Source organism: Xyrauchen texanus, chromosome 31 (assembly GCF_025860055.1).
Source record: "Xyrauchen texanus isolate HMW12.3.18 chromosome 31, RBS_HiC_50CHRs, whole genome shotgun sequence".
NCBI classification, from domain to species: Eukaryota; Metazoa; Chordata; class Actinopteri; order Cypriniformes; family Catostomidae; genus Xyrauchen; species Xyrauchen texanus.
This window is the reverse complement of record NC_068306.1, coordinates 40,780,658-40,793,140: the sequence shown is the minus strand read 5'-3', so window position 1 is coordinate 40,793,140 and position 12,483 is coordinate 40,780,658. Positions and strand designations below refer to the sequence as shown.

At 44.8% G+C, this 12,483-nt stretch overlaps 1 protein-coding gene across 1 annotated transcript in view; it reads right to left on the bottom strand.

Annotated features, from left to right (window-relative positions):
• LOC127625474 (polypeptide N-acetylgalactosaminyltransferase 10-like) overlaps positions 1–12,483 on the bottom strand; it is a 213,421-nt gene that overhangs the window by 86,594 nt on the left and 114,344 nt on the right. Inside the window, exon 4 of the mRNA XM_052100778.1 lies at positions 6,800–6,966. Coding sequence (XP_051956738.1) covers positions 6,800–6,966 — 167 coding nt within the window. The remainder of the gene's footprint in view (positions 1–6,799; positions 6,967–12,483) is intronic.

The window sequence follows — 12,483 nt, the reverse complement described above, 5'->3', positions numbered from 1 at the left end:
CTGCAGTTTCCTAAAGTTAAAATCACTTGTTTTATTTATTTTTTATTTTTTCATCTCGTGTAAAATGAAATTATGCATCTGGAGTTTTACATAATAATGTTTTTAGCAAATAATTATTCAAATTACATTGTAAGATTATATAGATTTAGTATTATACATGCAGAAGGATTGCAGGAACATGATTTGAATCTAGGAAAAACCCAATCTTAATCCTGGAATTCAACAATGTCATAAAATTAACCTGTTGATACGCATTTGTTCGCAATCAGGAGTGACGTCACTCTGCTTACATTTAATATACAATTTACCATCTATATATGTAATTAATGTTAACAAATTATACATCTTTTCAAAGGTCTAAGGCAGCGTTTCCCTAGGGGGCGTTTGGACAGTGTTGGGGGGCGGTGTGAACGAGGCAGCAGAGAGGGGGGCGCTCAGGCACAAATGGGGGGCGTTACTCAGAGGTACTCAACAGGCGGCCTGCGCAAAAATCTTTTCAGCTCTTCTCCTTAGCCTATGTCTTCGTCTTGCTCGGATTACTGCTGCCGCTTCACCAGGAGGATATGCCAGGAGAGCCGCTTCCTAAGTTACACATGCTTTTAAGAGGCGGAGAATTTTCAGCGCAAAATAGAGGCGCTTTCACGGCTTTTTCTGTACATAACGCGGAATACATAATTAGGCGCATAATTAGTGCTCAGGGCTCACACTAATGACCGTAATTAATAAAAAAAGTGGCTGTTTTTGACGTCGTTTTTCTTCGGTTCAGTTCAGGTGACCGAGCTGTTGTCGATCTTTGTTCGTCATTTGAAATCAAATGACCGTTTGTAAGCTATTCAAATTTGAAGCCTAGTATATATTGCCTAATTGAGTGCTTGAACGACCGCTGCTTTTTCATTGGCCATTTAGGTTAGTTACGTTATTGTTCACGTGATTGGTTCATCTTAAAAAAATTTGTGTGAGCCTGAATTTGTTTGAATTTCTAAATACATTTGCAATACCTTTCAAACAATCCATGTGTTTTTGCATTTTTTTCCAAACACAATATTACTCAACTTGAGGCTTTTACATGTAGTTTAAATACAATAAGAAACTTCTGTTTCTGGGGTGGGGGCGTTAAGAGGATCGTGAAGAGGTTAGGGGGGCGTTTGTTCAAAAAAGGTTGAGAACCACTGGTCTAAGGGTTCAACATTGATATCTGATCTCTGTTTCACGATAGCAATGCTCCAGAAACAGCAATTTGTTTATTTGTGCCAGGTGTACAAATGAAAACTTGCAATATCAAAATGGGACTTCATACCTTTGTAATGAAATTGCAATCGCCAATGAATCAAATTTGCCGCACTTGGGTCAATTGTCCTTGACAAGGGTTCATTGTATGACATCCAATAGCACTTTTTGTCCATAAAAGTGATAAATCTGAGAAATATCGATATATTCTCTATTGTTTACATGAGATCTTGCCTGGAAGAATTACCCTTCGTCGTCATTCTTCAACAAACTATGCAATCTGAGCAGCATTCTTGTTGTAAAACAGTATATTACCTTATATATTAGAGTCTTATAAACAAAACGAGCCCATCTCCAAAATCTATTGTAACGTGATCAATGGAAAGGAGGCGGCGAGAACCGGCTTTTCAATATAAATAATATTTTAATGAGAAACTTAAAAGACAACATAAACACACACGACGGAAATGTCCGCTAACGATCTCTCTCTCCCACACGGCCCCCTGAAGTCATCCTTTAACTCTCACAGAGGCATAATTAGCCTAATACGGGACCGGGTGTGTAGGATCACGACCCGGCCCCGCCCTCCGCCCTGCCACATTCCTCCCTCGTTCTCTCAGGCTGGGGAGCCCCCGGCCTGACGTATACCCCCCCCCTTCCCTGGGGGAGGGCACGCCTTCTGTGCCGTCTGCCGGCAGGTCATCCCCATCTACCTGGACGAGGGAGGGGACAAGGGGAGAGAAACAGAAAAAATTTAAATGGGGGGTACTTCCTGTAACAATGTAGTACTCCCCAAAAAACTGTAAAATTTAAAAGAGGGAAAAGGCCAACGCAGAGCGACAGTGAGAGAGAGAGCGGAGAGAGAGAGATGAAAAAAAAACTCTTACTCGCCAGTTCTCCGATATGCCGCAGCTTGTTCCTTGGCCACTCCTCCACCCTCTATCGGACGACAGCCGTGCCTCTCCGGGCGGATCCGAGGCAGTCCTCCAGCCCCTGGCAGACGGAACACCCTGCCGCGTTCTCGGGGAACAGAAGGGGTCTCCCCCGCCCCTGGCAGCGGTTCTCTCGCTCCAGGCGGTCGCCAGTGAGCCCCTCCCCGCTCGCGGTCAGCAGTCTTAAACCCCGCCATGTTTCAGCGGCTGGTAAGCGACTCCTGCGCCCCTGGCAGCGGCCCTGACCGCTCCAGGCAGTCGGCTAGGAGCCCCTTCTCCCCTCGCGGTCGGCAGATGGCCGCGGCTGCTCCGTTGGGGTGGACGGTAGTGGCGAGAACTCTACTACGGCGTATCCCTCCTCCTTCCCGGGCTTCGGCACCACTGTAACGCGGTTAAAGTATGGGCAAGGAGGAGGCGAGAACCGGCTTTTCAATATAAATAATATTTTAATAAGAAACTTAAAAGACAACATAAACACACACATGACGGACATGTCCGCTAACTATCTCTTTCTCCCGCATGGCCAACTGCCGTCAGCCTTTAACCCTCACGGAGGCATAATTAGCCTAATACGGGACAGAGTGCCCTGCCACATCTATTTTTAAAAACGCGGCGTAGTTTCACTCATAACAGCCAAGCAGTCCCGTTGGAGATTGTGTTGAATTTGAGAGGCGGACCCTTAACTTTACTCTGTATGCTTCCAGTGATTTTACAGAGAAAAAAGCTTGCAGGAACCAAATTTTTTGTTAGATTATCTTCAGATTTGAAACGTAACTTCTTCAGACCTGTGGCTTTGAGAAAATTGTATTTCTGGGTAGTCTTGGCACTTTTATAATTGTTTTCTTTTATTATAAAAACATGTTCAGCACAAAATATCTCCATTACTATAAACTTCATAGTTCTCTAACTTAAAAAATAACAACATATTTCTTAACAACATAAAATAAGAACATTTCTTCATTCAAAAGATATTATAACTGTGTCCATACTCCAAAGGTTCCAGTAAATGTTTAGGGGGACAGCCATCCCTCCAACCTCTTCTGCGGAAAGGAAAGCACTGAGCCGACTGCGCTTCTCTGGGGGTCTTCGTGTCGGGAAGAATACCATTTAGTGAACAGATGCCACTTCAAAGCATACAGGGACCACAAAGGGACACCATACATGAGTGATGGTGTCTACCACGGCAGGTGGTGGGCCACTGAGGTCTTCCGTATCTGGTCCAGGGGCCAGATATGGAGGTTCCAGAGGTCTGTTCGTGGGTGCCAGATGGTGCACCATCCCTGAGAAAGAAGGTTCTTCCTCAGGTGAATTTGCCCGGGAGGGGCTGACACGAGGAGCGTGAGGTCCGAGAACCAAGTCTGGGTGGGCCAGTAGGGAGCCACTAGGATGACCTGCTCCTCATCCTCCTTGACCTTGCACAGGGTCTGCATAGTCTCGTATACTTACGTAGTCCATGCGGCCAGCTGTGTGCCAGCGCGTCTATACCGAGGGGAGCCTCGGTTAGGGCATACCAGACTGGGCAATGGGAGGATTCTGGGGAGGCGAACAGGTCTACCTATGCCTGCACGTATCGAATCGTATCTGCCCGGGTCTCTGAGACCTTAGTGAAGATGTGAGGAGACAAGGACAGGCTGAAAGGGAGGACTTTGTACTGGTACGCCCGACCCTTGAATGCAAACCACAGGAGCAGTCTGTGTCGAGGTTGAATCGAGAAGTGGAAGTACATGTCCTTCAGGTCTATCACCGCGAACCAATCTTGATGCCGGACGCTCGCTAGAATGTGCCTTAGCATCAGCATCTTGAACAGGAGTCTGTGTAAAGCCTGGTTCAGAAATAGTAAGTCCAAGATTGGCCGCAACCCGCAGTCTCTTTTCGGTACAATGAAGTAGGGGTTACAGCCGATTCTTCAACTCTGATTGAGGGACAAGCTCTATCGCATGCTTCCGCAGAAGAATGTGGATTTCCGCGTGCAAGGTGGTGGTGTATCTCCTGATACCCACCTTGTGGATCAGTTGAGGAGGGGGGAGGAGGTGTTTCATCCCCGTGGTCCGTGAGAGATAGGAGACATTGGTTGGGGTGATGGCCATACGCACCGGTTATGTAACCCAGGGACTGAGGAAACTACTCTTGTTTGGGTAACGCAGCTACTGGAGCGAGCCAAAACAAAATGAAAAGTAAACAAAAGATTCTCCTCCCGGCCCTCCACTGGGGGATGGAGTGGTCTGCTTACCAGCTCCAAGGCAGTGGATCCTCACTTCCCTGGGTCACCCGTCTCAGGAGGGTTTAGAAGTTTTCTTCTTAGTGGGCAGCCGTGAGACGGGTGGCGTCTGCTTCCTGTGGGGTCTTGACGCCGGGGCAGGGCCGCAGGGGCAGGCCAAGGTGGAGACGTCACAGGGAGAAGCCCTTGGCGACGAGCAGATGGGGTGCGGAAACCTTGAGCCGTGCCGGGGCAGGATGTGCCGAATGGCCTCCGTCTGCTGCTTCACCAGCGAGAACTGCTGGTCAAAGTCCCCGACGGTGTCGCCGAATAAGCCAGCCTGGGAGATGGGGGAGTTCAAGAAGCGCATCTTGCTGTGACCTTTGTTGCCAGGAGGGCATGGTCAGTTGCCGAGCGCAGCTCCTGCATCACTCCCAGGGCGGAACTACCCTCGTGCAGTTCTTTCAGTGCCTTGGCTTGGTGTACTTGCAGGAGAGCCATGGCGTGCAGGGCAGAGGTGGCTTGTCCAGCAGCACCGTAGGCTCTGGCCGTCAGGGAGGACGTAAGCCTACAGGTCTTGGACGGGAGCATAGTTGCACCACAAGCACCTTATCCACTGGGGGCATCGCCGAGTAACACCTGGCTGTCCTGCCATCGAGGGTAGTGAGAGTGGGGGAGCCGAGAGATTGGGGCCGGGCAGATTGGGTGCCTCCCACAAACTCGTCAGCTCCTCATACATCTCCGAAAAGAAAGGCACTGGGGCGGGGCATGACTGTGAGCGTCACCGTGAGCCGCGAGGGTTCAGGGGAGAGTGGAGGGTTCCAACCCTCGCGCCGGAAGGGTTCCGACACTCGCGGCGGCCCGGGAAAGCATGTCCATCATTTCAGCATCTGCCTTTGACTGGGTGACCACACCTGAATGGGGAAACCCAGCGGAGGTTTCCACGTCATTCCGCTCTCCGCTGCTGTGCTCGAGAGCTCATCGCCTTCACAGGCACCGAATAAGATGTTGAACTCGCCCTGGGACGAGCCGGTGCACTCATCCAAGTGCCTAACCGAGCAAATGAGCATGCCGGGGAATGGGAGGTCCGCAGGGATTTACCCGGTGGAGGTGGTCCCATTGTGGTCCCCAAATCACCCCCAGTGCTCGCCACACTGGCCTCATACACGTAGGTCGAAGGATTAAGACATTCTTACAAAAGCAAGCCATGACCGCAACGTTGCCATGGTCATGGCCTGACAATGAGGACATGATGCATCCACAAAAGATGTCTTGGCTTGGGCAGCGCCGCTCGAAAGACAGTTGGTACAGTACTTTATTTCACCAAAGTGGCATTCAACTGATCACAAAGTATAGTCAGGACATTACTGATGTAAAAACAGCACCATCACTATTAGAAAAAAGTAATTTTTGATCAAATCTAGACAGGCCTCATTTCCAGCAGCCATCACTCCAACACCTTAACCTTGAGTAATTATGCTAAATTGCTAATTTGGCATTAGAAAATCACTAGCTATCATATCAAACAGAGATGAAACCTATTTGGTTCATTAAATGAAGCTTAACCTTGTCTTTGAGCATGTTTTTGAGTTGCTACAGTATGCAATAGACTGGAATGTCTTAATATTAAGGTCAAAAATGGCCAAAAAAAAAAGATTCTCTAGAAATTTGTCAGTCAATCATCTTTTTGAGGAATGAAGGCTATGCAATGCTTTAAACTGCTAAAGTTTCTAAAGAGTCTCTAGTTGGAGAAATAGATGCCTCACATGTCCTCAGCTGACAGCTTCATTGAATTCTACCCACTCCACCCCAGTTTCATGTACAAAAGTAAAGAGAAGACTCAGGTGTGCAGATGTGCTCCAACTGCATTGAGATACTGGACTATTTATCTTCAGTAGTTAAAACCCATTAATATGTCTTTATAGTCCTTCAGACTAGAGTTATACAAATGTAGGTCTCTCCTGACCTCCTCATACATGCATTCTTGACATGTTGCTATTTCCACCTTCGTGTTTACCAGTGATTACATCCTCTTGTGCTCCTTTGTGATAGCAATTGCTCAAATGTGAGTGTTGCCACCTTGTGGACCAACTATTACATGCAAATAATTTTAGAAACATGCGCACTCTGCACGTTCAGAGTTCATGTGGTTAGAAAAATCGGGGTGTGTGTTCAGTGCTCGAGCACTCTGCTGATGATGAAATTTGCGTCATGCGTGCTGTGCACAGATGCTGAGCATTCACGTCTGACTTTGGGCTTTAGGGCTGAGTGAACACACCCCCAAACTGGGATTCTGTAACCAATAACTGCGAGTAAGCAATGTTTGGTTTAATCAACAGAGTTTAGAGTTAATGTTAGAGAACGTTAAGCATGCTATCTGGATTACCACACAGGAAATGCAAATGTAGTTAATCTTCATGTTTTATGTATGGTTAAACTTTACCTTTGTCACTGAAGTCATCCACTAGTATGATCTCAGCGATGAGTTGTGGTGGCGAGCGATTGAGTATACTGTGTACTGTGCGCAGCAGTGACGACCAGCCCTCGTTGTGGAAGGGAATGATGATGCTTGTGTTGGGAAGTTTTTCTGCATACAGCTTCACCTTGCAACTGCACAAAACACAAACATTCACAAATTCATGTAGTCTACACTGCACCAAAGGTAACAGCATATTCCTATCATGTGACTGAACTATATCATAAACAATTAAAAAGCATCTATATAACCATGATATAATTAATTGGCATTATGATAAAACATTATTAGGGCCCAAGCCTTGAAAAGGCAAGGCCCTATTGTTTTCGTTAGAATTATTATTAGGGCCCAAGCACAAAGTGCGTAGGACCCTATTGTTTTCGTTAGGATTATTATTATTAGGGCCCAAGCACAAAGTGCGTAGGACCCTATTGTTTTCGTTAGGATTATTATTTAGGGCCCAAGCACAAAGTGCGTAGGACCCTATTGTTTTCGTTAGGATTATTATTATTATTATTTTTTTTTTTTTTACGACTATTGGGGCACTTTTGGGGCTCTTAACGTGCTCAAAAACTCTTGAAACTTTGCACACGGGTCAGAACCCGCGGCTGTCAGGGCCGGGCTGAAGCTGGTACCCGGGCGTGGCAGGGGGGCTCGACAGCGCCCCCTGGAACAGGGTCCGAAAACTTGGTCTATAACTCAAACACGCTTGCATGTAATAATATGAAACTCGGTGCACGTATAGATCTCATCGTTTCATATATCCTTCATACTTTTACTTTTTACCCCAGACCAACAGGAAACCGTCTATTTAGGGTTGTTTGAAAAGCATACGCAATGGAATTTGGAATACTCCTCCCAGAGAATTCCACCAATCGCCACCAAACTCGGTCAGCATGATGTCAACACATTGAGCATGAAAAATTGCCGGCAGATTTTTGATATCTCTAATGGTTTGGCCGTGGCGAGAAACGAAATGATGGCGCGAAAAGAGAAACAGGAAGTGTGTTATAACTTCTGCATACATTAATTGATCTCCATGAAACCGCAGCAGCGTGATCGCTGGAAGAAGCTGATCGCATGGATGTGACTATTGTCATTCAAAGTTATAAGCGCCACCAACTGGCAGAAGGAAGTGTGTCACTTTCAAAATGCTTTGAAATCACCCACTTATTTTTACCCGATTTACTTAAAACTTTAGGTGTATAATGTAAACACACGGCAGATGTAGACATGTGAAAGGATTATTGATATCTTCGATACTGTCGCCGCGACAACGCTTCAAACTCGAATATTCTTTTTGATGCTTTTGAGACTCTTAGCATACTTGAAATTGCATGAAACTCGACAGACACATCACATTTATTAGCCAGTACACATGTGCAAAGTTTCAGAAACGGGCGTGGTGCAGGGGCTCAGTAGCGCCACCTTTTGACAAAAGTTGGGGGTTGCTTTACACTTTGACCCACAGTCACAAAACTCAGGAATTATATTGTTCTCATCGAGCCGGACAACTTTCTAATTTACAGTCATTAGCTCAGACCAACAGAAAGTCAGATATTGTGGTTTGAATGTGGATGTTTTGGAGAATTTTCTCTCCTCTCTCACTGACCCTACGTCTCTCTGTGTCTGGGGGAGGGTGCTGATTTTGCTGAGGAGTGAAAATGCTTTTATTTTTGTTTTTCAAGATTTTGGGGCCCTTAACGTGCTCGAAAACTCTTGAAACTTTGCACACGGGTCGGAACCCGCGGCCATCAGGGTCGGACCGAAGATGGTACCCGAGCGTGGCAGGGGGCTCGACAGCGCCCCTGGAATGGGATTCGAACACTTGTCCATATATCAAACATGCTTGCATGTAATGATATGAAACTTCGGTACACTTGTAGGTCTCGTCGGGCCGAACAACTTTCGTGCTCTAAGTTTTACGCCAGCCCAACAGGAAGTCGGCTATTATGGGTTGTTTGGAAACACGTGCTCTGGAATTATATATTTTCCGCCTAGAGAATGAATCCAATCGCCACCAAACTCGGTCGGCATGAAGTCAAGACATTGAGGATGCTACATTCGGACGGATTTTTGATATCTCGAACGGTTTGGCCGTGGCGAGGAAATTGATTTATGACTAAAAAGGACACATGAAGTGTGTTATAACTTAGTTAGTTCTATCTACAGTTACAAAACTCGGCGTGTATATTGTTCTCGTCGAGCCGAACAACTTTCTAATTTACAGTCATTAGCTCCGACCAACAGAAAGTCAGATATTGTGGTTTGAATGTGGATTTCTTAAAATTTTTCTCTTTCTGAGTGACCAATCCTCCTCCCTTTCTGTGTTTTTTCTCTCAGTGTCTCTCTGTCTGACAGACAGAATGGGCCTGCCAAATTTTTTTGTGTGTGTGTGTGTGTGTGTGTGTGTGTGTGTGGGGAGGGGGGGGGGGTTCTCTGTTGAGTTTAGATTTGCTTTTTGATTGTTCGATTGTTTTTCAAGGTTTCTGGGACTTTTGGGGCCCTTAACATGCTCGAAAACTCTTGAAACTTTGCACACAGGCCAGAACCCGCGGCCATCAGGGCCGGGCTGAATCTGGTATCCGGGCGTGGCAGGGGGCTCGACAGCGACACCTGGAATGGGATTCAAACACTTGTCCATATATCAAACATGCTTGCATGTAATAATATGAAACTTCGGAACACTTCTAGATCTTGTCGGGCGAACAACTTTCTAATTTACAGTCATTAGCTCAGACCAACAGAAAGTCAGATATTTTGGTTTGAATGTGGAACACATTTCAAATTAACTTTGAAGCTCCAAAAGCACATCAAAAGTAACATAAAAGAAGGGAGTGTGTTATAACTTCTGCATACATTAACTGATCTCGATGAAACTTCAGCAGTGTGTTTGCGGGAAGAGGCCGGTCGCATGGATGTGACTACTGTGAGTCAAAGTTATAGCGCCACCAACTGGCAGAAGGAAGTGTGTCACTTTCAAAATGCTTTGAAATCACCCTCTTATGTCTCAAGTGAACAAACAGACCAACAGAAAATCAGATATTTTGGTTTGAATGTGGAACACATTTCAAATTAACTTTGAAGCTCAAAAAGCACATCAAAAGTAACATAAAAGAAGGGAGTGTGTTATAACTTCTGCATACATTAACTGATCTCGATGAAACTTCAGCAGTGCGTAAATTATAATTACATTAATAAACCTGAACAGAGACCTCCGGATAAATACTGGCCTTCTGGATTAACACGTTTAAGTGCTGCAAAAGATATTGACCTATGACATCAAAAATTATTCTACATTTGAATTACCTCGTAGATGTGACTATTGTGGTTCACGGTCCTAGGCACTGTCCCTGTCTCAAATGGCACACTTCATATGAATTTTCAGTCTTGTGTACTTATTTAGTGTGTCCATTAACTCCATGAGACCGTAGGGTGTCTCATTTTTCATTTTAGGTATCGGAAGGGTGCTCACGCATACTTTGTGGTCGATATGTGCCCTCCATGCGAACTTTTGCAGAGCCCACGCTAATCGCGAGCTCTACAGCACACGTCTTCTCGACGGTCAAAGCGAGGTTACGTTATTGCCCATCGTGCACAGCGACCCTAAAGGCACGGGGTGGCGGTGCCACCGGCTTGGGCCCGCCATCGCTGCTCGCAGCTATATTTATTATTATTATTATTATTTTTTTACGACTTACGGGGCACTTTTGGGGCTCTTAACATACTCAAAAACTCTTGAAACTTTGCACACGGGTCAGAACCTGCGGTCATTAGGGCGGGCTGAAGCTGGTACCGAGCGTGGCAGGGGGCTCGACAGCGCCCCTGGAACAGGGTCCGAAAACTTGGTCTATAACTCAAACACGCTTGCATGTAATAATATGAAACTGGGTACACATATAGATCTCATCGTTTCATATATCCTTCATACTTTTACTTTTTACCCCAGACCAACAGGAAACCGTCTATTTAGGGTTGTTTGAAATACATGACGCAATGGAATTTGGAATACTCCTCCCAGAGAATTCCACCAATCGCCACCAAACTCGGTCAGCATGATGTCAAGACATTGAGCATGAAAAATTGCCGGCAGATTTTTGATATCTCTAACGGTTTGGCCGTGGCGAGAAACGAAATGATGGCGAGAACGAGAAACAGTCAGAGTGTTATAACTTCTGCATACATTAATTGATCTCGATGAAACTTCAGCGGTGTGTTCAGCTGTAAGAGGCCGATCGCATGGATGTGACTATTGTGAGTCAAAGTTATAGCGCCACCAACTGGCAGAAGGAAGTGTGTCACTTTCAAAATGCTTTAAAATCACCCACTTATTGTTACACGATTTACTTCAAACTTTATGTGTATAATGTAAACACCGGCAGATGTAGGCGTGTGAAAGGATTATTGATATCTTAAATACTGTTGTTGTGGCAGCTCTTCAAACTTGAATTTTCTTTTTTGATGCCTGGTGCAGGGGCTCAGTAGCGCCACCTTCAGACAAAAGTGGGGTATTGGTTTCATACTTTGACCTAGAGTCAGATATTTTGGTTTGAATGTGGAACACATTGCAAATGAACTTTGAAGCTCCAAAAAGCACACAAAGGAAGCATAAAAGCAAGGAAGTGTGTTATAACTTTTGCATATATTAACTGATCTCGATGAAACTTCAGCAGTGTGTCACATGGATGTGACTACTGTAAGTCAAAGTTATAAGCGCCACCAACTGGCAGAAGGAAGTGTGTCACTTTCAAAATGCTTTGAAATCACCCCTTATGTCTCAATTGAACAAACAGTTGATAAAGAAATCGGGTATCAATATATTGAATTATGAATTATTGCAGTGATCAACTTCAATGTCCGGTTAAGATGAAAATAAACTATTGCTCTGTCTAAGCCATTATCTTTCTGAAACACGTCACAAAAACTTACAGAAACTGATAACACAAACATGGTGTTGGAAATATACACTTATCAGAATAGTTATATTAAACTTTAGTCTATTTCAGTTAAAGCCCTTTCAGTTATAAAGCTGTCTCATGTAATTTCTCCTTTAATTCTATAATATAACCACTAGGTGGAGTTCTAAGCCTATTTTCTGTATTCTCGTTGTTTTAACGTATGAAGAAGACTTGTACATGTTGTTGAGAACGCAGTAAAGTGTGACGCATATTTCGTTCTGTGAGTTTTATGAGTACTCCCAGTCTTTCTTAAAACCAACACATGAAACATATGTCTAAAGAAAGTAGGGATGGGCTGATCGATCCGAACGTATCAAAACGTCCGAGAATGATGATCAAATTTCAAAATGCTTTGAAATCACACTCTTATTTTTATTGTAAACCTGTGATAAAACATATATGCTTGTGTTTTACATTTTTAAGAAAACAAAAAAAAAAATGTCAGCAAACAACCACTTTTATAATTATTGTTTTGCGATCTTTGCGATTGATTTTCTTTCTGATTAATTTTCTGATAAATCTACCATTTGTTGTTGAAATGACGTAGTTCCAACGGGAGCGCTGAAGTGGAGGGCGGGTCCACCTTCTTCATGTAGCCAATCATATGAGCTAATCGCTAACTCTCGATTTACTCTTATCTGATTGGTTTAAAAACACGCCAGTCACCAGAACACATCTTTAACATAATTTGGC